Below are 23,070 nucleotides of genomic sequence, written 5' to 3' on the forward strand. Positions count from 1 at the left end.
GCGCGTCGTTGGCCAGAAGGCCAGTAGGCCATGTTCCGCTTGAACTTCGACTTGCATTAGATCGTCACCTAGCTACATGAGACTAGGTACTTCGTCTTTCGTGCGGAGACCTCGAACTATCCCTTTAGTCAGTCTAGAGGACGAGAGCCGGAGTGCCTGAGCTTATGGTTCTCTGTTGTCATCTGCATTCCCGTCACTATGAGCGTGCTCCGGAGGGGTTGTTAAGTCAGAGACCCAGAGTTGCTCGCGCTTGACCACCTCTAGATATTAAGTGTCACTTGAATAAGTAGTCTAGATCTAGTATGTGCTGGCGATTGGCGAAGGAGGGCACAGACATGGCCAGAACTAGGGGAAGATCATGTCATTTCTGAGATTTGCAGGACCTATCTACATAGCTCGCAAGAGCTGAGACTGTGTAACTTTCATTCTTAGACTAGGTCATAGGCTCGACTTCGAGTCAAGATACTTTGCTAATAGCAGCGACGCAATTTGGAGCGAAAATATCAATATCATGATTGTCATCATTAGTCGAGACTAAAAAAGCAGTCTCTGCAGCTGGGCCTGGAGTTTCCTCGGAGGATCTGAAACCATGCCTAGATCCGTCTCTTAATTTCTTTGCCAGAGTCCTTCCTTCTGCCCATACAAGTTCGCACTCTGTGGCAACTAGCAAGCCAAAAAGTGACGGCTCCATAGAAAAATCTCAAACAAGTGAACGACAGGGTTCTCGAATTTCAGGGGGGCGTTTCAGTCCTATCGCGACCCGGAAGGCGGAGGTTTCACCATATCTGGAACAGTGCACAAGTCGGACCACTTTCTTTACCCGAACAGTCTCAAAAACTTCCACTGAGGCTTTAGAACGTGCTTCGACAAATATTTCCTTGAATAAGACAGGAGAATAAGGTTTCTTAGTCCCAAGCTAGAGACATCTGAATGAACCGGCGATATGGTGGGCCCTGTGCGATATCAAATCCAGGCGTCGCTCTCTGTTACATAGCCAAAAGACTGCTGCAAAGCGATGGAATGGCTTCGCAAGCTAATGCGCCTCAAAGAGACTGTGTTTCGAGTAACGACTATGCTAGTGATCAATAGCTTCGTCAGTGGCGACGATAGTAGCAAGCAATCAACCGAGAAGTCCGCGAACAGGTCGAGTCATACAGCGCCTTCCCAAGATAGCAGTGGCCGCCCATGGCTGAAGCTTCCCTGTCGCGAGCCTGGGACGATGCCATGGCAGTCGCCAGGCTGCAAGACCTTGCGAGTTAACAGACTTAGGCGATACCATGCTAGGGCCAACATCTAGGAGATCTCGACTCAACGCCGTCCCCTGGTCTTCGTTTTTCCTCTGCCTCCTCTACTTGAGCGGCGCGAACTTTGGACCGCGGCAATGTCTCGCTTGCTCAAGTTCAAGGTTCCACCTGAGAGCTTTCCGATGCCAGGACCTGAGATGCCACGTTCTCGCCGTCCTTTACTGACTTTCGACTTGTGCGTCGGCTTCTCGAGAATGATTCCATTCTCCTTAGCTTCTCGTCGTCGCTTCTCCTCCTTCGTCAATGCCTTGGCTTTAATCCCCCTACGGTGCGACGAAGGCATATTCTGGTGATAGAGCGATGTTTTGGCCCCGAGAGACTGCATCCTCAGATCTAGAGCTTTCAGACGGTTTTTGCCGGTTGGCGCAAGTTCTGATGCGGAGTCCAAAAGGTGAGACTCCTTGAGCAATCGCTGCAAAGCAAGATCATTCTTCAGGTGTTCCGCATCCATAGCATCATCGTCATCCTCCTTTTCGTTCTTGGCCTTTTTGGAAGTAGGTTTTGTGGTTGTCGACTCCGTAGACAATGTAGGTGGCTTTGCGGTCTGGCAGGTTCGTAGAGCTTAGTATCACCACGTCTTATTCTAACTCCCATCTAAAAAACATACCATAAAAGCCTTTCGGGCTTTTTTGTCCAGTATTTCCTTGTCTTTGATGGTTGTGTCCTGGTGCTCGACAATCTCAACCTGGTTGCCTTCATCCTCCTCGGACACACCATCCCAATCCGATCCAGACTCTGACCCATCACTGCGATCGTGCTCGTCTTCTTGCGACTCTAGCTCACGATTGATCTGTCCACCAGGCAACTCCAAAGGCTCGAATTGAGCCTCAAAGAATTTCCGGAACAGGTCATGAGAAGAGGTGTCTGTGACAGTTGAGGTCTGCTCTTCGTCTTCTGTCTTGGAGGATCTCGACACAACAGCTATATCTCTCTTTCTTTTTCCGATCATTTTAATTTGATTTGTTTAGTGCAAGCGCAGTGTAAGTGGAATCTGGGACATCCTTTACCGCTTCATTTTTTTTCGGACATCATTGGTCACGTGTGATAAGATAAGCGCAGCCCCTCGTCGCTCCTATCAAGTCCACTGTGGGTGTCACAAACTATTGCCAGCGCCATTCTGTGGGAACGGATTGAATCTGACAAAATGACCAAATTTCGACCTTGTATTGACCTTCATTCGGGTCAAGTGAAGCAGATTGTTGGGGGCACCCTGAGTGATAGAGACTCAGACCTAAAAACAAATTATGTATCCAAGCTCCCCGCCAGTCACTATGCGGAATTATATCAGAAGCATGAACTACGCGGCGGTCACGTTGTGATGCTCGGTCCAGGGAACGACGAGGCTGCAAAAGAAGCGCTCCGTACGTGGCCAGGAGGGCTACAGGTCGCAGGAGGAATCAGTGACAAGAACGCTCAATATTGGATTGACCAGGGTGCGGACAAGGTAGGTCCTCATTCACTCTGGCTGTACTTCGTTGAACCATTGTGTTCTTGCTTGGTGTAATGAATCTGTAACTCATCTCTATGTAGGTTATAATCACCTCCTTCCTTTTCCCGGAAGGCAAGTTCTCTCTCGAACGATTGCAGTCCGTTCTTACAGCCCTGGGGGGCGACAGATCCAAGCTGGTCTTGGATCTCAGCTGTCGCAGAAAGGACAACACATGGTTCGTGGCCATGAACCGCTGGCAGACGATTACAGAAATGGAGATTAACCAGGGTAGGCTTCAATTCCTTCTTGCTTTTCTACAATTTCGAGGCTAATACTGCCTCAGAATCAATCTCAATGCTTGAGCCATATTGCTCCGAGTTCCTCATTCATGCTGCGGATGTGGAAGGACTACAGCAGGGTATTGATGAAGAGCTTGTGGCGAAGCTGGCCGAATGGTGCTCAATACCCATCACATACGCTGGTGGAGCCCGAAGTCTGCAGGATCTTGAAAAGGTCCATGTGAGCAGTCATGGAAAGGTTGACTTGACTATTGGTAGTGCTTTGGATATTTTTGGTGGCTCGGGTGTGACGTTTGATGAGTGTGTACAGTGGAATCAACAGCATTGAATATGTATCATACAAGAACTATCGCTGGCATATATGCAGATAGAGCAAACCTCTATTTTGAAGCTCCACGGGTAAGATCACTCATACATTAATGGGCTCATGAGACAACACTATTCAACACCAAGAAAAAGGTGCCCCACCCCTCATTGACTGTAAGTGCGTAGAATCGTCAGCCTGATGACGAGGTCTCATGTTCATGGCTGGCATGAACGATCAGGTGTTGAAGTACAGAATGAAGATTGGACGACATCCAACTTCTTTAGCTCTCCGGCATTTACTCTTGAACTTCAAGTTTCTGATGTTCTTCTGCAACAGGATAGCGAGTTCCTTTGTCTTCTTCCTTCTCCGGAGGTTCAGCTGGTGGGTACACATTCAATGTCACCCTCTCGCGTTACGGTAGAAGCTTGGTATGCCTCCTGAATTGGAGCCAAAAGCTCAATCAAGCCCTCTGCTACGGCAGGTTTTAGGAGCTGGGGAGTCAACTAAAATGAGGTCATCACTGACAAACAATCACGCCCTAGATTGTGTTCTATATACAACACTATTTCTGTAATCCTCATGCATCTGGCTGGTGTTCGTGTACACAAGCGGCTCCAGACCATCTCTAGCGCGATACGCGGAGCTCTGGTTTTCCTTTTAGAGATGAAGCTGGTAATAGGACGAGTTCTGTGTATGTAAGGATGCCGTTTCCCTCGATCTATTTTGGAACGGCCACTGTTTTGCGGATCTTCTTCCTAACCATGTCTGAAGGGTTCCGAAGATCAATCATGCTATGTGGCAGGTTGTCAGCGAGCTCTTCATGACAGAAGATGGAGGACAATATAGTAACCCGGATCTCTGGCGCTCATCTTGCCGCCATGGAGACCAGGGGCCCATGGGTTCATGGGATGCGTATGCTATTTTCACATCAATTGCAAGGATTGGAGAAGTATTGAGAATACCATAAACTTACTTCCATTGTTTGTATCCGATCCTAGGCAGCCATTCCTCTTCAGCTGCAGATGGTTTCCGTTGATCGTGCCTACATACGTCAGTGCAACTCGTAGCAGGGGATGAGGATATCGAAACACCACCAAACTACACATAGACGTTTAGGTATTGTTCGTCCAACACTTGAACAATTGTTCAGAGACTAAAAAGCGGAGTCTGTACACGTCCATGGCATACTTGGAACTCTTTTTGTGAGAGCTTCCTGGGACGAACGTCAATTTCTCAGTCGAGACTCCTACCGATTTAAGAATTGAGGCGATCGCATTTCTGGTAAGAAGCTACGCGATACTGGACCGGCCCAACAGCAGCCTTGAGGTTATCGAGGAAGCCTTGGATAGATATCTGCCAGAAATATGCTGACTATTGCTGCAGGGATACAGACTAGATTATTTTCTCTATTAGTAGAGGTCAATTCCGTAGTGCAATTCTGTTTTTTGGCGTCTGAGCTGAACTTAGAGTAGGAATGACTGCAATTCTTATAGTGTGAGCGGCCATGTTAGCCCTTAAGTATGAGTCGAGAAGCCGTCATAATCAACGCGTGGATCTAGAGTCTCAAGGACACTAGAAGCGAAGAGGGAATAGAAGCATTCGATGGATATATTCCCCGATTTATATTTAAATTTGGACCCCATTGGCGTCGAAAAAGCAATGCTGTCAAAAACAGTGCCATATACCTATGTTACAATAGTGTCTGATGAATCTAAGCATGACTGTCTCTGTTAGTAGGGTTCATTTTCAGTAGCTCTTATCGAGCAACAGAAGGATGCAAGCGAGGTAAAGCTATATACGCCACTTTTCTGTGTAGTTCAGGCAAGACAGCGCATAGTCCAAACGCTCACCAGTGTCTCTTCAGTGTGTACGGCAGTCGCACTTCGACGTCAAGCAAGGACACCAAGAGATGCGTTCCCATTCGGCTTCGAGTTTCAACTGACTATTCCCAAGAGACGAGGCCTTCATTGCGATCATAAGCGTTAAAATTCGAGAGTTGAGGATGAAGCATCATTCGCAGGAGTCGCGAAATCTAGACCACCGCCGCGAGGCATCATCACCCATTGCCCTGGCAATATACCTGGTCAGTAGGGATGTTATCTCGGAGCATGCTGTAACTGTCATGGGCATTCAAAAACTCATCGCCTTCCGTTTGTATCTGTTCGATATCATGTGAGCATTACGTTCAATCTTCAGGGGTGTGATAGATATAAGTCAGCCTCCAAGAGCTCCAAAAGATTTGATACCGAGACCCTCTGAGCAAACGATTCGCCTTTTCCACCGTGACGACGATCGTGATATGGACAAATGATGACAAAACCAGTCTTTTGACTAAGTCCCTTTGGTCTGATCTTGACGTGTAGAGCTAAACATTATTGAGCAATCATTCACGCATCACAAAGGGGTTTTCTCAAAAGTAATCAAAGTCCGTATGTAATGAGAGTGCATATTGAGGCATAGAACAAAACAGCAGACTGTTTGATTGTCTTCTTTGACTTTTTACGTAGCAATACGTAGCAATGAGTGTGAGGCTTGGAACACTGATGAAGATAGGAATCATCTCCTCTGGGAACTATTTGCCAAGACATAGATATACAAGCCGCTAGTATAATTTTTTCACGCAAAAGAGCTCTTAGGAATGTTCGATTAGACATCTGCATTGTCGTCTGATCGATTTAAGAAACCAGGTAGTCTGTTTAAAGTCTCCTGGAGTTATTCATAAAGATGGAAATCATATTGATGCTTTCGCCTGTGGACGACGGAAAATGACGAGTGGACGACGCTCATCTGGACCTCACATACCAAATGCGGCTTAAGGCGGATCCAGAGAGCTCTCCGCCTCCCCTCCAGAGTGCAGCCGGCAGACCATACGGAGTACCTACATCAAGAGCTCCTGCATCTCCATAATTTGAGCTCTCATGGGCGGAGCTGCTCATTCGCAATCGACTTCATATTTAACCTATCACCTGCATTGTCTCTTATACACCGATCGCTGATTCTTGCGAGGATAAGTCGACCTCACAGCCAAACCGCATTGCTTGAAGTCTATCAATCACTTATCGCAACTCTGATCACGACAACGTCAAAATGAAGCCCGTTGTATCGGTTCTAAATGCCTGGTCCTGGTAAGGTCATTGTCGCCGTCCAAACAGAATCAAAAGACTAACAAAATGCCTCCGATACAGCGTGGTCATCTCCGCCTTCGCTATTGTCATCCTGTCTGTCCTCGGATCGTTATACAAGGTTCGTCTGGTGCCTTACTTATCCGCTCAACAACCATATATGCTGCCTCGGTCCCCTTTTTCTCCGATCACAGAGAGCAGTGGATTATTGTAGTGGCCTGCTAACGATGTATTCAGAGTGAACACCATGGATTCACCGGATCGGAAACCGACCCCGAAGATGGCGCCGCAGTTGCTGCTTCGATTTTCACCGCGGTGATCGTATACGCTGTAAGTCTATCGCGCCACTATTCTGCACATCAAGTACTAAGGAATGGATGTGCTGACACATTGTTGTGGGTAGTGTTTCTTCGTTTTCTGTGCCTTCCAGGCTTATCTGCACATGAGAAGCCGCCGGGGAGGTGCTATATCGCTAAGCTAGACAATCTCTTATATATTTCTCGCAGGAAAACATGGATCTCGCCATTTGATATGTCCGTCTCTACGAAACAAAGGGATATGTCAACTGCCTCTAGGGACGCTCATGAGCGGGTGTACCTCTTTCGATTCGGCGCATGACGTTTGTCAATCAGATGACGATTCCAAATCCCATACATCTCCTGAACCTTCGTTCCCGCGATTGTGATGTCCCTGTTTGCTTTAATCAGGTGTGGTGTTCTTGCTTCAACGGTATCTGTCTTCGACTTTTCTAGAGCACACTTTCTTTACCGTGGTTTGTCCGGAGTACATATTGTGTCGTTGTTTGACATAGAGATGCTTCAAATCTACCTTTTACTGTCATATGAACGATTGCAGAATAGTAGACTGGCCCTTGCACAAAACAGGCTCCAATTCTATCATTTCGAAGTCCTGGAAACAGGAGAAAACAGAAGGATTGTCGACATGTTCTACACCCAATGATGGAAGGCAGGGGTTGAGACATGTACGGACTCGAGATTGTAATGCATCGAGCCGCTAACGCCGTGATGCAAGAAACGCCTGAAAACACCCAATGATTGCCATGTACTCTCGACAGAACCCGACTTTTGAGAGCTCCCATTTTGTAAACCATCATTATCATATCAATTTTCGACATCAAACACAAAGGCAAAAGGGTCTCGTGCTTTATTTGAATTAGAATTCTTCGTCTTCAATCGGGTCAAGCATCTTGGACATGTAAGGACCGTCCAGTGTGTACCCGAGACGAGCATAGTAACTGCGGACACCAACTCCCGAGATGACGCTAATCTTCCGGCTTCCATGTTCTTCTCGCGCGATCCGCTCGGCCTCCTCCATCAGCAAGGTTCCAAATCCTCGGTGCTGGAACTTCCGCGGATCGCGGCCGTGCAGCGGTACTGCGGAGCCATATACGTGGAGCTCCCGCACAATACTCGTCTGCTGGCCGGTGAATTCCGGACGGAAAGTGTGAGTGGGACTGCATTTTCGTAGGCGCAGTAAGCCGATGAGAATGTCCTGCTTGGGATCTTCATAGGCGAGGAACGTTTCCCAACCTCCGTTGGCAGTATAGTCTCGACGGATGAGCTCCACTTGCGAGGGGCGGATTTTGTTCTTCACCTCATTGATACCAACTTCGCGGGTGCGCACATCACGACATGTTGTGCCAAAGTCTTTCATCCGTGCCAAAGCCAGTTCTCGAAGGTTACCATTCTCCACGCCGGAAGTGACCAGAGGCATGGGAATATCTCGCTGCACACGGTAGATACGCGTCCATGGAGGGACCAGCGCAAGGATTCGAGCGACAAGATCTACCAGCGCGTTGGGAGTGTAGTTCTTGTAGCGACCCGTCCTCCAAAGCTCATACAGACCTGTACCACGAATGACCAGCGTCGGATAGATCTTCAGTCCATCCGTACGGAAGGCTGGATTTTCAAAATATTCCTGAAACTGAAAGAGATCCCGCTCCATGCCAACATTCGGCAGATCAGGCATCATGTGGCTAACCACCTTGAACCCAGCATCCTTGGCGAGCTTGAATGTCTCTGCAACCGCAGCGACGGTATGGCCTCGATTCGTGTCCCGCGCAACATCTTCATACAAACTTTGCACACCGATTTCCAAACGCGTGCACCCATACCGAAGCATATCACTCAGATGAGTATCCAGACAGTAATCAGGCCGAGTCTCGATCGTAATACCCACGCATTTGATGTTGCTCATTTCGCCCGCCTGAACAGCCTCGTCAACATTGTCCGTCTGGTACCCACTCAGCGCATTGTGAAGTTGAGCAATGAAAGATTCTCTGTAATCCGGCGGAAGAGACATGAATGTGCCACCCATGACAATATATTCCACCTTGTCCACACTATGGCCGAGAGACTTGATCTGATCAACCCGACCTCTCGCTTGTTCAAACGGATCGTACCGCGCTCGGATCGCACGCATCGACGTCGGCTCATAGCCAGTATATGACTGTGTCGAATACTCAAAGTCCGAATCAGGTCCACCAGGGCAGTAGACACAAATGTTACCGGTGTAAGCAATATGCGGACAACGGTGGGGTTTGCTCATCACGGCGACAACGGCAATTCCTGACGACGTCCGAATGGGCTTCGCAATCAGCTTGGGTAAGATGTATTTCTTGTATTGTTCCGGCACGGCAGCGATAATAGCTGTTAAGGGAGGTTGCGTGGCCAGGCGATGTTTCTTCGCGATTTGACCGCGCAGCTTGTTAAGGTTAATATCTTTCTTCGGTTTGGATGAATCCCTCTGCGCTTCATATTCCTGAATGAGCGCATTCGCAATATCAGAGCATGCTCGCATATAACGTTCATTTTCTGGTGGGAGTTTCTCGTTGCTGTTCTTGTATTTGGATGGTGGTGGCAATGTCATGGTGAGGGTCGCCATTGTGGAATGGATTACTGCGACGATCGCAGATCACAGTATGCCCTAAAGTCCCAAAGCAAGGATTACGAACGGTACTATAGAGTACAACACTAAGCCTCCCGACCAGGTAAGCTAGGATGAATGAATATCACGATACCGCTTGACGAGGGGCAGATTTGTTATCGGCAATAGTATTGATAGCAGGGAGATGGAAAAAAAGAAGGCCGAGGGAGCCAACCGACCGCCGCGACAATTCGGATCCGCTTAAAGCTTTGTCCCGAAAAGTCCAAACCCCAAACCCATCCCGGCGCGTTTTCCTGAACTGTCCCATGTCATTTGGTATATTCTGCGAAGCTTCCCCAGATCTTCTGTGATTTTCTAGCACACTTACCGGTGCACTCTCCCCTCTATCTGTCTATCCTTTGTATCTCATAGGCAACCATGCAGGCTTTCCGCCGTAGCACCCTCTCTGCCCTTCAGAATGCCGCTGCTGTGCAGCGACGAGCTTACAGCCAGGGCAGCTCGATCTACTCTGAGACTGTGAACAACCTGCGCATCAATGCAGACACCAAGGTCCTCTTCCAGGGTTTCACTGGAAAGCAGGGAACGTATGTTGCGGTGATATCTAGCGTTCCCATTTTAGCCGCATACAAAGATGCTGACGTTGCCTTTTTTTCGCTACCAACAGTTTCCACGCTGAGCAAGCCATTGCCTATGGTATATTACGATTTACCCCTTGATCTTGGTTGCGCGGGTCTACGACAGGAGTTCAAAAGCTTACAATTCTCAGGAACCAAGGTTGTCGGCGGTACCAACCCTAAGAAGGCCGGTACGATGCACCTTGATAGACCTGTTTTCGCAAATGTCAGCGAGGCTGTGAAGGAAACTGGTGCCACTGCCTCTGCTATCTTCGTTCCGTATGGACTCATAATCTCTGGTTTCCATCGTTGCCGGAATGACTGATACTGATATATTCCAGTCCCCCTCTAGCTGCTGCGGGTATCGAGGAGGCTATCGCGGCTGAGGTTCCCTTGGTTGTTTGGTGAGTCGTGCTCCCATTTCAAGAAAAACAGTAACTTGACATCGCTGACGCCGATGTTTCGCAGCATTACCGAGGGTATTCCCCAGCACGGTATGTCCCCTTGCTCCGCGCAATGTAACTTTATTTGCACAAGAACTGACTCGGAATCAACAGACATGGTTCGCATCACGGATATCTTGAAGACTCAGAACAAGACCCGTCTGGTTGGACCCAATTGCCCTGGTATCATTGCTCCTGTAAGTTCATTAGCATCCGATTTTGTGATATGGCAAGGCGGTGCGGCGTGTTGATATGCTCTTTTTCTACGATGTAGGGCCAATGTAAGATTGGTATCATGCCTGGATTCATCCACAAGCGCGGTCGTGTCGGTATTGTGTCTCGGTCCGGAACCCTGACCTACGAGGCTGTCAACCAGACCACCCAGGCCGGTCTCGGCCAGTCCCTCGTCGTTGGTATCGGTGGTGACCCCTTCTCCGGTACCAACTTCATTGACTGCCTGAAGATCTTCCTCGAGGATGAGGAGACAGACGGTATCATCATGATTGGTGAGATCGGTGGTAGCGCCGAGGAGGATGCTGCCGAGTTCTTCAAGGCCAACAACAAGTACAACAAGCCCGCTGTTGGTTTCATCGCTGGTATTAGCGCTCCCCCCGGTCGTCGTATGGGTCACGCTGGTGCTATCGTTAGCGGTGGTAAGGGTGGTGCTGACTCCAAGATTGCCGCCCTCGAGAGTGCCGGTGTCACTGTGGAGAGAAGCCCTGCCCATCTTGGTAAGACTCTGCTCGCTGAGTTCGTCAAGCGGGATCTTGTCTAGATGGACTCCCGGTGAAAGAGTTTCCTATTTGTTCCTCAAGCAGTGTGGCTTGGCTTGGGCCTATTGATGTTGGATTTGCAAGGTGGTGCGTGACTGTGCATCAGGGTACCTTATACTCCTCATACCTATTATTACCCCCAGGCGGCCTCTTCTTTTGTCCGTGTGTTACTTGGCCAAATGTACCTTTCCGTTTTTTCTTTCTCGGCTTAGAGATGATAGGAAGTAATTAGCTTCGATATGTAAATTTTCATCTTTGTCTGTCCCTTTTGTGAAAACCCAGCATTGTATTCTATCTCTGGCTTGACCAATTTCATTGCTGCAACTGTCTCTTTGCCGGATTATCTCCTATTCTCCTTCACAGTCACTCCACGAGCGATCAGTCCCATTCGAAAGCCTCGCGGCTTTCAAGCAAATTCAGACTGGGGTGGGGAATTCGCTCGAGGACTGAGACGAGTGAAATTTGGTGCGTCTATTCGGTTGGGATTGCGCATTGCGTCGTCCAGGGGGTGTCTTAAGGGTAGTATGTTGATTCAGATGACCTTGAAAGTCAAGTCCGACCATCATGGATCAGCGACTGAATAGATATATTCGATCCGGCATGGTTCCACCTGTAGATATTTCAACCAAAAATTCCTACGCACAAAGTACCTCACAATGATTATGTTCTATCATTCCTTGTCCTAGAGCAATTATGTCAAGAGTATATTATGTGGGATGACCTTATCCTACGAGCATTGCGCTGTACAAGGCACAGCTACTCATGTAAGTGCTAGCAATTTCCCCAGTAACTTGAAAGCTGTCTCCCTGCTTGCAAATCAGATTATTCACCATCTATCTACTATTTCCTGTCAATGACGGACGAGACCATAAATATGGTGATCATCACTTGAGATTCCTCTATTGTTTATCTAGATAGTTGTTTAATGTTTTGAAGATCGGATCTGCCTGAGGAATGGGCCTTAGCTAATCCACACGTGACCGTTGCTTGAGGAACCGCCGCCTCTGTTTATTCCACCTTTGCACACTCAAAACTTGTGACCAGACTGCAACCACGGCCACTATGAGCCTTCGATAGCGTGTTTGCGACTGCTATCACGACCTGATTTCATGACTTGACGATCTCATCTCCGAAACTTTGAAGTTACCCCTCCAGCCTCTTTCCTGCGTCGGTCTTCTGTGGTGTGAGTTCGAGTGATTTAAGTTGAGGTGGTTGTAGACCCCCCGATCATCAAAACAGACGCCATTGCCCGTGGTTACCGACCTGCACCCAGCAACTAACGAAACACAACCACCTAGTCGGGTAGTGTGTAGCAGACCCTCCACCATGGCTCATGAGATGGGTAAGATGTCCTGCGTCTCGTTCTGTGCCCTGAGGCTTCTGCTTTTTATTTGATCTCCGGTTATTGCTGCCCTGCGGCCAGCCTATTTCATCTAAACTCCGCCTTTCCGTCCGTTGTTGCTGATCCGTAGCCAAAACAAACAGGGCGAGCTGCCTCGCAATGCTCGAGTGTCGCATCACAAACCACACAGTTGGCAGGACCGCATAGTCGTCCTGGGACGGCGGACCCTATGCGAGCGCGGTCAGAAGTTGTAGTTTCAAGAAACAGCCGTCGACCAAGGTCCAGAGGATCAACCGCCAGTATCCATTCCAGCACCACGCAACAAACACAGGACCAGCAGATCACCGATGGATTTTCCCAATTTATACCCTCCCAATCTGCCGCTGGTCACAATGTCTTCGCGAGTAATCCCGAAGACATCATTATGCGGTTTGGCCAACAGATATCGCATCCAGTGAATGGTGCCTCGCTCGATCCGACACTTCAGGATCCTCATCATTCAGTGCTTCCTAGGGCGGAGGAATTCCCGAGTCATGCAATGCACGGGCATAGCCTCTCTCACCATTCAATCCCTCCAGGTCTGTCGCATCACAGTCTGCCTACCATGCCGATCCCTCAGTATCAAGCGATTTACGACAGTAACATTGAAAACCACTTGCCGGAGCATGTGCTGGAAGACAATGAGAACTCGGAGGCTGGCGCGAAGAAGAAGAAAGGTTCCAATTCATCATTAGCGAATGACAATGAACTGCGAAAGTTGCTCCGTCAGTACGAAGGCTATTCACTCAAGCAGATGGCGGCAGAGGTTTTGAAACATGAAGGGGCCGGGGGCAAGGCCGAGAAAGTTAAGCAGGTCTTTGCCATGATCTGGTAAGCGGACGCACAGTGCCCATTGTTATTGGCAGATAATCAGTACTCATAGATGTTTAGGTTGAAGGAGAATTGCCGAAAGAGCAGCGGTTCTGTGCGACGAGATCGTGTTTACTGCTGCTATGCAGAGAAATGCGGAACCGAGCGTGTTTCAGTCTTGAATCCGGCTTCTTTTGGTAAACTCGTGCGCATCATATTTCCGAATGTGCAAACCAGACGTCTTGGTGTCCGCGGAGAATCCAAGTACCACTATGTGGATTTAACGGTCATCGAGGAAAAACAGCAGAAGCCGCCGCCGTTGAACCCACAGCTCTCGTCGATCACCAATGGTCAAATTGGTGGTGGCGTAGAGAACAAACTTGACGGAGCCGTGCAGAAGAGGTTTGTCAATCACATACTCGATGATCCTAGAAGATGCAAGCTTACATGCTTTGTCGGTTTAGTATTCTACCACAGCCGCCAACAGATACCGCAGTGTTCCCTTCACCAACTGCCTCATTTACACCCAGGTTCTCAGCGAATCCCTCGAGCACAGGGTGTAGCTGCCAAGCCACGACTAGTTCCAACGGTGACCACAGCATTACCCTCGAGAACGTTGGAAACCATTCTGGAAAAATGATTCATCAGATGCTCTACCTACCGGCCGCCGAGGACACGTCTGTTGACAACGAATCCTTTCAACTGCCCGATATACGGAGGTATCTTCCCTCCAATACTGATACTAAGGTTGCGGCGGCTCTTGCAGCCCTTTACCGCTCCCATTGTATCTCCGTAATCGATAGCTTCCGCTACTGCAAGGAGCGGAATCTCCTGCGCTATTTCTCCGCTTTTCATGGGACCTTGACGGTTCCAGTACAAAAGCTGCTGACACATCCAAACCTCGCTCCCTGGATCAAGGAATGCGATTGGCTCATGTACCAGAAAATGATTGCATTCGTGGCACCTCTCACCACGCAGGTCGTTCCAAAACTTGTCCTAGACGCTTTCAGCTCGATATCGCAACGGCTGACTACTCACATTGCTGAGACATTCAAGGCGCAACCTGCACATGTCAGCTTGGCAAGGTTAATACCGTCCCATATTTTCTGCAATCTGCTCAAGCACATGCTTGATGTAAATCAATCAGCCAATGCGGCCGCAGCATGGCTGTGCCATCCTGACAATAGGAACCAGATGTGGTTCGACTTCAAAACGCTTGTTGATCCGAAGGAGATGATCTCACGAGCGAACATTCCCACATGCGCAGAGCGGGCGGCAGAGCAGATACTGAAACATGACGTTCGAGCTCTGCTAACTCCTGTCGATGACCTGAACCCCTCTGCCTCTCACCCCTTCTTTACGAAGCCAGATACGGAAGCGGATCGCGCGGCTCGTAAATTTCCCGTCGAGCCGTCCACCGGTGAGGAGTACAACTTTCCGGATAAGTGGATAGCCTTTATACTTAACATATCCTCTGCATTTCCCCACCATCGCACGCAATGCATCATTGAAAAGGTCGACGCCTTGTGGGATTGCATTCTCCACCGGTTGACCCTTGGCGGTGCGCAAAGCTTCAGCGCCTGGTGGATGACAAAAGTTTTCTTTCATGAGATGATGTTATGGCAGGCAGAAAAAAATGGTTTCATGCGTTTTACACCGAGCACCTTGCAAAATGCGAGTTTAGGCTCTGACCAGCCCGGTCCGCCCAATTTTCTGCTGAAACAATCCAGCGGCCCATCTACCGAGAAGAATGACCCTTTTATGGCTTCTGATGCGCAGCAGGCTAGTGACTCGAGGCCAAGGTCAACTACAAGCTCTTCATCGGCAGAAGTGAACGCCCGAAACAGAACATCGCTCAATCGACCACCGTCAGACGCAGGTCCAAACCAAGCTTCGGTGGAGAGTGAAAAGCCACCTAGCATCGCTGACAACATTGCCAGCTTTCACGCTCCCAATAATGACGATAGTGCGATTGACCTCGACGATGATTCAATGCTCATGTCCGTGGGCAAATATGGTGATATGATGGCCTCTGACCCAGCAGACGCTGAAGGAGATGTTGTCGTCATCTAGGTGCTCATACATATTGGCCGCATTTTACGATTATACTTTTGGACACAGGGTTCTTTTTCCTTTTTGTGGACGGAGTTGGATTTCCATTTGAGGTGCATCTTTTGGTTGACTATTTACGTTCACGTATAAGGTTCGGCGTTGGACGATCTTTGCACGAGGGATGAGAAATGAGCATCGATTCGAAAGACGTCGTCGGCCTGGAACACTGCGGGTTGTTCAGGTTGACATTCATACTCATTAATAGCGTGTTGGATCCCGCTTCTTCTATCAGCATTCCTCTTCTTTTGCCTCTTGATTGCAACCACGAGACCGACGTTGATGTACATAAGATTACGGTCGATTTTGTCTGTCCAGATGATTTCCAGCTTTTGACGGTCTTGGCCTTGGTTTACACCATCCACTTCTTCCTATACGCTATTTTTAATCTTTTGGTTCTGGTTACCCCCGTTCGTGCTGCCTCTTATGCGCCAAAATACCACTTGTCGACATGTTTTGCTTTGTTACAGCAACCGAGGTCGGTCGAGCAGTCTCCACTCAATCGATCCAAATTATGCGCGGTCTCAGGTATCTGGCATATATCTAGGACTGCTCCCTGTCACGGTTGAGTCATATCATCCGTCACCGCGGCAAATCGGTCTGGACGTTTCCCCCAGGGAGCAGCCGTACCCCGTGAAATCGCCTCATACTCCACTCCCAATGCCCAGGCTTTCTCCCCAGCCTGGATCCCGCATAGCGTTTAATCCGTCTGCCGTGCAAGAGAGACGCTCGACCTGGTGTAAGATCGGAATGATGACCCGAGCTGTGTGTGGACTTGCAGCGCTTGGGGCTTTGTTCATTTGATTGTATGGAAAGACCGTGGAGTATCATGTAATCAACCATTACATATCCTTTGAATTCTGACTTTCTTCTTCTTTTCAACGTGATAATCGTCCGTATATTCATGCAATTTGCGAAATTTGAAATACATAGAGAGGTACGAAAGAAACCTAGACCGTACCGTAGACGCCATTCCGACCCACGAATTTCGGACCTCTATCACATGGCTTATGACAATACATGATGTGCTTACACGAACAATGAAGCCAAGCGGGAACCCGCAATGACTCTGGCTCATTTGAAAGAAACGGGGTTGTAGGAGGATAGAGTGGGTGAAGAAGACAGTTTGAAGTGATGCATAGAATGTTTGTTTGTTGAGCTGGGCTGCCGCATTGTCTTGATGCGGCATCTATCTAAACTCTCCAGAGGGGAAGAATCGAGGACCAGCAAAGCCGTACGTGATGATACTCCGAATATCGATATTGCCATCGTTGCGGGGGTTCCAGAGCTTGATCAAGATATATCTACCTGAGCTATTGAAGAGGGTCAGCGAGCTTCGAGTGATAGGATTCAACAGGATTCGGAATACATACGCCGGTGGATCAAACTTGATGCTGACCATGCTCTTGGCTCGCTCTATGAAGAAGCGAGCATGTGGCTTTAACACGGGCGGAGATGATGAGCCTGCATGTCGAGACTCTGGGGGCGTAGATGATGCAGCAGGTTCGACACGATTGGGGATCCGACGCCGCCGTTCGAGCCCGCGCTGTTCCATCTCGTGCGACCATTCCATAGCCTCTATACGCTGCAGCATTTCATCACGTCTCCGGTAAAAGGTAGCCTCGTCGGAAACTGCTCCTCTTTCAGTCTCACTTTCATCGCTTTCGGAGCCGTCAACATCATCCGCCTCATCCTCATCGTCCATATCATCGCCATCATCATGATCAGAGGTAACATCATATTCAGTCGTTACCTGAAACTCAGCCATGGGATTGGGGGCGTCGGGTCCTGCGATGGTGCTGATATCGCTATCGGAATCCGAAGGAGAATCTGTGCTGCCGAATACGGCTCTTTCCAAAGTCTGGAGGGGGGTCCGGAATGCGTTCAAATATTCCTCGGAAGGCTGCAGACCAGTCCGTCTGCTCCGGTTGGATCGACGAGGGGCTGGTCTAAGAATCTTGAACGCGGCGGTACGAGCCAAGACATCATCATACGCCATAGACACGAAAATCATTCCTTCCTGGACCCTTAGAGAACGGTCAGCAAATCCGAAATAGGTGCGCGAGTGACTGCTTGAGATGGGACATACGGAGCATTGTAACCGGATTTTGGAGCCTTGATGACAATCTTGCTTAAGCAGAAGGGGGAGTCTCCCCGATGTTTTAGAATCAAATTGCATCGATCTGACTTCGTGCAGTAGACAGCTGGATCATTGCGCAAGATGCTCTCTGGCCACGAGTTCTCGCCGTCGGAATCATCATATGTCCCGCCGTCACACATTTTGATTTCCATCTTGAGAGCGCCTGGGACTACCTGGCCATAGTGGCCATAGCGAAAAGCTTGGGGCCCTTCTCTTTTGTCGTCTGACTCGAGCTTTCTGCGTTTGGCCCTCCGACCATCCACCTGCGGATCGATGTCCGGTTCTAACGGCATCGCAGAAGGCGTCTCATCGAGGGGTATGAGCTCGTCAAGAAAGGATTGTGCCTCGGGAACTCTGTTTCGTCCTTCTTGGTGTCGATGTCGCATGGGCCGACGCCTAGAAGGTCTTCTGTTACTAGCTAATCGTATGGAATTCGAAGGAGCTGTGCTAGGATTCAACCCCGCGACATCGGCAGTGGAAGACCTCTGCGTCACTAGTCGTGGGTAGCCTATGTGATCAGCACCGCGCGTCTGCTCCTCCCTCTGAGGTGTCGCTGCTTGCAAAAGTTGGATCTGCCGATCTACAGCTTCTCTAGCTTGCTCAAAGCTGGTCCAGTTCCGGGCCCGACTGGAACGATATTCCTCTATTTCCTGGTTGAGTATTTCCAAAGCGCGGGCAGTCGTGGAACTATCCCGATGGCGCTCAGAGCTCAATAAATCCCTCAGATGTTGTAAGCGATTTTCAGTGGGCCGCTGAGATCTGTCAGAAGTACGGTTTGCACGAGGGGCACGACGAGAGGCAGGAGGGTAATCGTAGTTCCCAGACTACAGTTTGAATGTATAAGAGTCAACTAAGGATGCCAGAAATGGGGCTCCACGAAATAACTTTGAGACTCGATGGAATCGATCAATGAGGTGAATGTAGGATTGAGAGATGCTCTGAGCTACTCACGCACCATTTTGTGAATTTAATATGCAGTCAGTTGGCAGTGACAGGTCGAACAGGTCAAGAGGCGGGGGACGCACTATACCAGTATGACTGAACAATGTAAGAGAAGAGAGATCAACCTGATTATTGAGAGAGATGTGACTCGATCAGAAAGAGGAAATGGCTTGACCAGAAGCTCGAAGACTGAGCAATAAGGAGAACGGACAGGGCGACTGAGAAATGAAACAAAGAAAATTGTCAAGGCTTGGGGCTACAAGCAGAGATGGCCGGATCTCAGATGATGTGGAGGAGGAGGAGGAGGAGGAGGATCTTAGTATTATTGATAACAGCGGGAAATGACGCTTCAGTGAAAGGCGATAACTTATCAGCAGTGATGTGTGGCACGTGATCCCAGGATAAGCAACCCGATAATCAATCACTAACACCTCAGTCAACGCTCCCTTTGATTGCCTTCCATTGTCTTTTCAAAAATTTACTAGCTCCTGGGTATCTAGGTTATTTGCATGTGGATGGCACTGTAGGCACTGGACGCTTCCCCGTTGCTCTTCCATCCTCTCCCTGGTTCTCTCTCTTCCTGGTGACTGAGCGCTACTCTCATCTACACATCCTCCGGACTTCATTTATCAAGGACAGAGCAAACCTGGCCTCGCTCTCACTGAAATCAGTCGTATCCGACACATATTGACTGTCTGTTGCGCAATCTGTTACCTCAAGAGCTGCTCTCATCAGGCCCGACTTATTGAGCACCGAGTGCGATTCTGTTATTGTCTCAATTATTTTCAACAGAGACCAGCCAGCATGACATCGTCGCTAGAAAACGCAGCCCAATCGATCAGTGCGGGTAGGTGCAAATTCGCCAACGACGGAGACACCCAGGCTATATATGTCTGACATGTTATAATCATCAGATGAGATTGCGCTGTATGATCGTCAAATCCGTCTTTGGGGGGTCAAGGCCCAAGAGAAGCAAGTACTCCAATTCCCAGCCGTGCGCGTTCATGAGCTGATCTTGCATGCCCTTCGTTTTAGGATTCGGTCCGCAAATATCCTTCTGATAACGTTCAAAGCATTGGCGAACGAAATCGCAAAGAACCTTGTTTTGGCAGGCATCGGCACTCTGACCATAGTCGACCATGAGACTGTCAAGGAAGAAGACCTTGGAGCGCAGTTCTTCATATCTGAGGAGCATGTTGGCCAGAATGTATGTCGTCCAATGGCTGGGGATTCCAAGTGAGGAAAAAAAAGCAAAAAGCTAACTATAAGGACAGCGCGCCCAAGCTGCGGCCCCGGCGATACATGCTATGAATCCTAGAGTTCAGCTTCGGATCGACACGGAAGATATTCAGACCAAGCAACCTGACTTTTTCGCGCAATTCGATGTTACCATCGCCACGGAGCTTGACTTCCCAACATACTCCACAATCAATGCCGCATGCCGAATCGCCAACCGTCCATTCTATGCTGCTGGTTTGCATGGGTTTTACGGCTACGCATTTGCCGATCTGATTTCTCATGACTTCGTCATTGAACGTTCCAAGTCGAATGTTTCGCCGTCAACCCAAGAGACGCCCACTAGAACCATCATCAATATCACCACAAAGAAGGAAAATGATAAAATTATTGAGATGGTGACGAAGCGGGAAATCTACTCCCCCCTCATCTTAGCAAACACATCGCCTCTCCCTGAGGACCTGACCCGACTGCCCAGACGACGGAGACAGGTCACGCCACTTCTGACATGCCTTCGAGCATTGTGGGAATTCCAGAAGCTTTCCGGGGGCAGATTGCCCACATTCTCCCGGCAAGATCTTGAACTGTTCACCAAGCTTGCTCGTGACCGTCACCAAGAACTAAAACTTGACATCAGCACTTTGGACTCAGAATTTTTACGAACCTTTTTACAGAATCTCGGCAGCGAACTGAGCCCCGTGGCGGCGTTTGTTGGCGGTAGCCTCTCGCAGGATGTGATCAATGTGCTGAGCGCAAGAGAGCAGCCACTACAGAACCTCTTACTATTCGACGGCGAGAAGTCCGTCGCACCCATCTACTCCTTGCATCCTTTCTTCCCACCAGAGATGGACAAGGCTCTTTCTGCCATTCCTCCTGTTGCGAATGCAATTCCCATCAACGGCGAACCGACCGCTGCTCCTCTACCTACGAGACTACCTACAAATATCTAGGCCTTCCAATTGTCCCCGGTTGCAAGTTCACTGGCGAGTTGGAAAATCACATGCACCCTCGAGGCTGCTCCTCTTGTCTTCCTCTACGCACACATGTTTTAATACCTTTATGACTTGTACGATAGGTTCACGAAATTGAATCTGACCAAACGATCTTAATAATATAGATGGCGTCGTCTTTATGATTCAGGCCGACATGAGCACTAAAAAAGCCCGTTTTCTCAATTATCCATTAATTACTCTTGTAAAGCCATTGCAACTATCCGGTATATATACAAGCCAAAACAATTGGCCGATTGATTCACAAAAAGCAGGGCACTCAATCCCGCAACGCCATTCCCAACAAGTACCAAGAATCTTGATCGTATCATAGTCATCAGAGCGAGGTAGCTCACTCTCCAAGTGGCAAAACTGAAGCAAGGATCTTTTGGTGTAATCAGAATGCAAATTGTCTCCTTGCGAGCCCACAAAAAGATAAGGGACGAAAGAACAAGATCCTGGCAAATCAGCTCGATGACGCCTCCTTTCCAACCAAAGGAACGCTCTCTTCATCTTCCGCCTTTCGAGGACCCATGGCATGGTTTCGATTACCGGAACCGTCCTCATCTTCTTCGTCGGAGATAAGACCCTGCAACTCGAATGCCTCTGCGTCATTGATCTGCTGAGCCTCGGACGCCGAGCGGGCGTGGCCGTTCACGAAGGCAGAGTCTTGAGCCGGGTCTGTGGTGCTTGACAAGCGAGAATGGGCAGAGGGTTTGGTGGAGCTGGGCCATGCGTGGACAGCGTAAATATGTAGAAGGATATTGACGACTACGGCGAAAATTAGAACAAGAAACCAGTAGCCTAAACAGAGGTGAAATGGTAAAGACGGCCGACTTACAGAGGAAGAGAATGAAGGCAATGCTGTATAGAATCAGAACGTAGGACACGTGGGTGATTCCGGCATCGTGGAGCAGTTGCATTTGCTCCTCTGTTGCGCCCATGAACAGGAAGCCAGATGCGTACAGGAGCTGCGAAAATCCCTTATTAGCCCAAATTAAGTCCGAACGCGTGCTTCAAGAAAAAAAATATGCGAGATGAACTTACGAAAGGGGGCAGATATTGGAAGCTGCTCGGGTCCGAGCCGTCGAGGCTCACAGTGTTTTTGTCCTTCAGCACAAAAGCAATTTCAATGATTCTGGTGAAACCAGCAGCCATCAACGTGTAGCCGAAAATGCTGTGAATCATGGTGCTGATCATCAAAGTCTGGGGATGAGCCGACATCGCATAACCGGTCAGAAGAATAACGATGGCCGGGATGAGATTCCGCTTGGGGCGGCCATTTCTCTTCCTGCTCATCCAAATACCCAAAAGACCGGCACACCACCAGACAATGCCCATAGTGGTATGCTGCAGATCATTGTGTACCCACGGTCCACCCCAACGATGCTCCGTAAAGGTGTTGACGCATCCCCAGGCCGCGATGACCAGCGAGTCGAAGAACTCTTGGCTCCGGCCGGTACGGCGCAGCCAGTACTGACCAACGAGCAGCAAGATAGTAAGCATGATACCATAGGCAATGAACGCGCTGCCCATGATGAAATGCGCCAGACATTGTCCGAGATGATCACCCTGGCAGAAGCCACTCGCGGCGATACCCCCGAAGACCATCTGCGTCCAGCTCACAATCGGCATCACCTTGCCGAGAACGCCATGCAGCACCACGAAGAACCGACGAATTCGACCATGAATTCCCTTGGAGAGATGTAGCTTGAGATAAAGTCCGATAACGACCTGCACCACAAGCAGAAGCATCAATACGTTCGCGAACGAGGCATGGACATTCTTTCCGAACTGACGGCCCTTGTGAGCGTGGCCTAGGAAGTATGCGACGACTGCGATAACGGTGCCGACGATCTGAAGAGGGACATGCCACCGCGAGCGGACAATCTAGTCAAAACAAGTCGTCAGTTCAAATGTCGGCTAGATCTTCTGCGACCGGCCATTATCGATGGTCAAGGCAATGAACATACCCCCAGTACCATTCCCAGCGGGAAAATGATGCCAAAGGCAAATCCCATCAAGATCATATGTATCCATAATGTCGAATCCTACTCCGGAGGGCAATGTTAGTCCGTTTGATCTCGTCCCTGAAGGTAGAAAAGTAGTCAAGTGCGAACGACACGACACGTACAATAGGATCTTCGGAGACGGCGGCACCCTCGGGGACACTCTCGTGGCCGCCATGAGCCACGACAGAGGCAAGGAGAAGAGCAATAAGCACCCCTCGTAGGTCCAATACACCCATCATCTTCATCATCAAAC

At 49.2% G+C, this 23,070-nt stretch overlaps 9 protein-coding genes across 9 annotated transcripts; 5 read left to right on the plus strand and 4 right to left on the minus strand.

Annotated features, from left to right (window-relative positions):
* Positions 1–1,308: 1,308 nt before the first annotated feature.
* CDV56_101338 (uncharacterized protein) lies at positions 1,309–2,253 on the minus strand (the record flags this gene model as incomplete). Its single annotated transcript, XM_026754957.1, has 2 exons — positions 1,309–1,848; positions 1,912–2,253. The coding sequence occupies 2 exons, from the start codon at positions 2,251–2,253 to the stop codon at positions 1,309–1,311; spliced, it is 882 nt and encodes a 293-aa protein (XP_026616257.1).
* Positions 2,254–2,448: 195 nt separating this feature from the next.
* Positions 2,449–3,360, plus strand: HIS7 (1-(5-phosphoribosyl)-5- ((5-phosphoribosylamino)methylideneamino)imidazole-4-carboxamide isomerase HIS6; the record flags this gene model as incomplete). The annotated part of the gene is made up of 3 exons (XM_026755130.1): positions 2,449–2,748; positions 2,835–3,021; positions 3,077–3,360. The coding sequence occupies 3 exons, from the start codon at positions 2,449–2,451 to the stop codon at positions 3,358–3,360; spliced, it is 771 nt and encodes a 256-aa protein (XP_026616258.1).
* Positions 3,361–6,426: 3,066 nt separating this feature from the next.
* CDV56_102052 (uncharacterized protein) lies at positions 6,427–6,942 on the plus strand (the record flags this gene model as incomplete). Its single annotated transcript, XM_026755671.1, has 4 exons — positions 6,427–6,464; positions 6,525–6,582; positions 6,699–6,791; positions 6,865–6,942. The coding sequence occupies 4 exons, from the start codon at positions 6,427–6,429 to the stop codon at positions 6,940–6,942; spliced, it is 267 nt and encodes an 88-aa protein (XP_026616259.1).
* Positions 6,943–7,634: 692 nt separating this feature from the next.
* On the minus strand, positions 7,635–9,365 carry ELP3 (Elongator subunit ELP3; the record flags this gene model as incomplete). The annotated part of the gene is made up of 1 exon (XM_026755842.1): positions 7,635–9,365. The coding sequence occupies one exon, from the start codon at positions 9,363–9,365 to the stop codon at positions 7,635–7,637; it is 1,731 nt and encodes a 576-aa protein (XP_026616260.1).
* A 420-nt stretch (positions 9,366–9,785) lies between these two features.
* On the plus strand, positions 9,786–11,200 carry TCA8 (succinate--CoA ligase (GDP-forming) subunit alpha; the record flags this gene model as incomplete). The annotated part of the gene is made up of 5 exons (XM_026756118.1): positions 9,786–10,261; positions 10,324–10,386; positions 10,451–10,476; positions 10,540–10,622; positions 10,700–11,200. The coding sequence occupies 5 exons, from the start codon at positions 9,786–9,788 to the stop codon at positions 11,198–11,200; spliced, it is 1,149 nt and encodes a 382-aa protein (XP_026616261.1).
* Positions 11,201–13,144: 1,944 nt separating this feature from the next.
* CDV56_102934 (RFX family transcription factor) lies at positions 13,145–15,462 on the plus strand (the record flags this gene model as incomplete). The annotated part of the gene is made up of 3 exons (XM_026756553.1): positions 13,145–13,410; positions 13,471–13,791; positions 13,854–15,462. The coding sequence occupies 3 exons, from the start codon at positions 13,145–13,147 to the stop codon at positions 15,460–15,462; spliced, it is 2,196 nt and encodes a 731-aa protein (XP_026616262.1).
* A 1,225-nt stretch (positions 15,463–16,687) lies between these two features.
* Positions 16,688–18,596, minus strand: CDV56_103338 (uncharacterized protein; the record flags this gene model as incomplete). The annotated part of the gene is made up of 3 exons (XM_026756957.1): positions 16,688–17,525; positions 17,588–18,462; positions 18,594–18,596. The coding sequence occupies 3 exons, from the start codon at positions 18,594–18,596 to the stop codon at positions 16,688–16,690; spliced, it is 1,716 nt and encodes a 571-aa protein (XP_026616263.1).
* A 788-nt stretch (positions 18,597–19,384) lies between these two features.
* On the plus strand, positions 19,385–20,766 carry CDV56_103620 (E1 ubiquitin-activating protein AOS1; the record flags this gene model as incomplete). Its single annotated transcript, XM_026757239.1, has 3 exons — positions 19,385–19,427; positions 19,495–19,787; positions 19,855–20,766. The coding sequence occupies 3 exons, from the start codon at positions 19,385–19,387 to the stop codon at positions 20,764–20,766; spliced, it is 1,248 nt and encodes a 415-aa protein (XP_026616264.1).
* Positions 20,767–21,271: 505 nt separating this feature from the next.
* On the minus strand, positions 21,272–23,065 carry CDV56_103821 (Ytp1 family protein; the record flags this gene model as incomplete). Its single annotated transcript, XM_026757440.1, has 5 exons — positions 21,272–21,576; positions 21,647–21,776; positions 21,853–22,695; positions 22,779–22,856; positions 22,940–23,065. The coding sequence occupies 5 exons, from the start codon at positions 23,063–23,065 to the stop codon at positions 21,272–21,274; spliced, it is 1,482 nt and encodes a 493-aa protein (XP_026616265.1).
* Positions 23,066–23,070: the final 5 nt, after the last annotated feature.

This window comes from Aspergillus thermomutatus (assembly GCF_002237265.1).
Source record: "Aspergillus thermomutatus strain HMR AF 39 chromosome Unknown NODE_45, whole genome shotgun sequence".
In the NCBI taxonomy this organism is placed as follows: Eukaryota; Fungi; Ascomycota; class Eurotiomycetes; order Eurotiales; family Aspergillaceae; genus Aspergillus; species Aspergillus thermomutatus.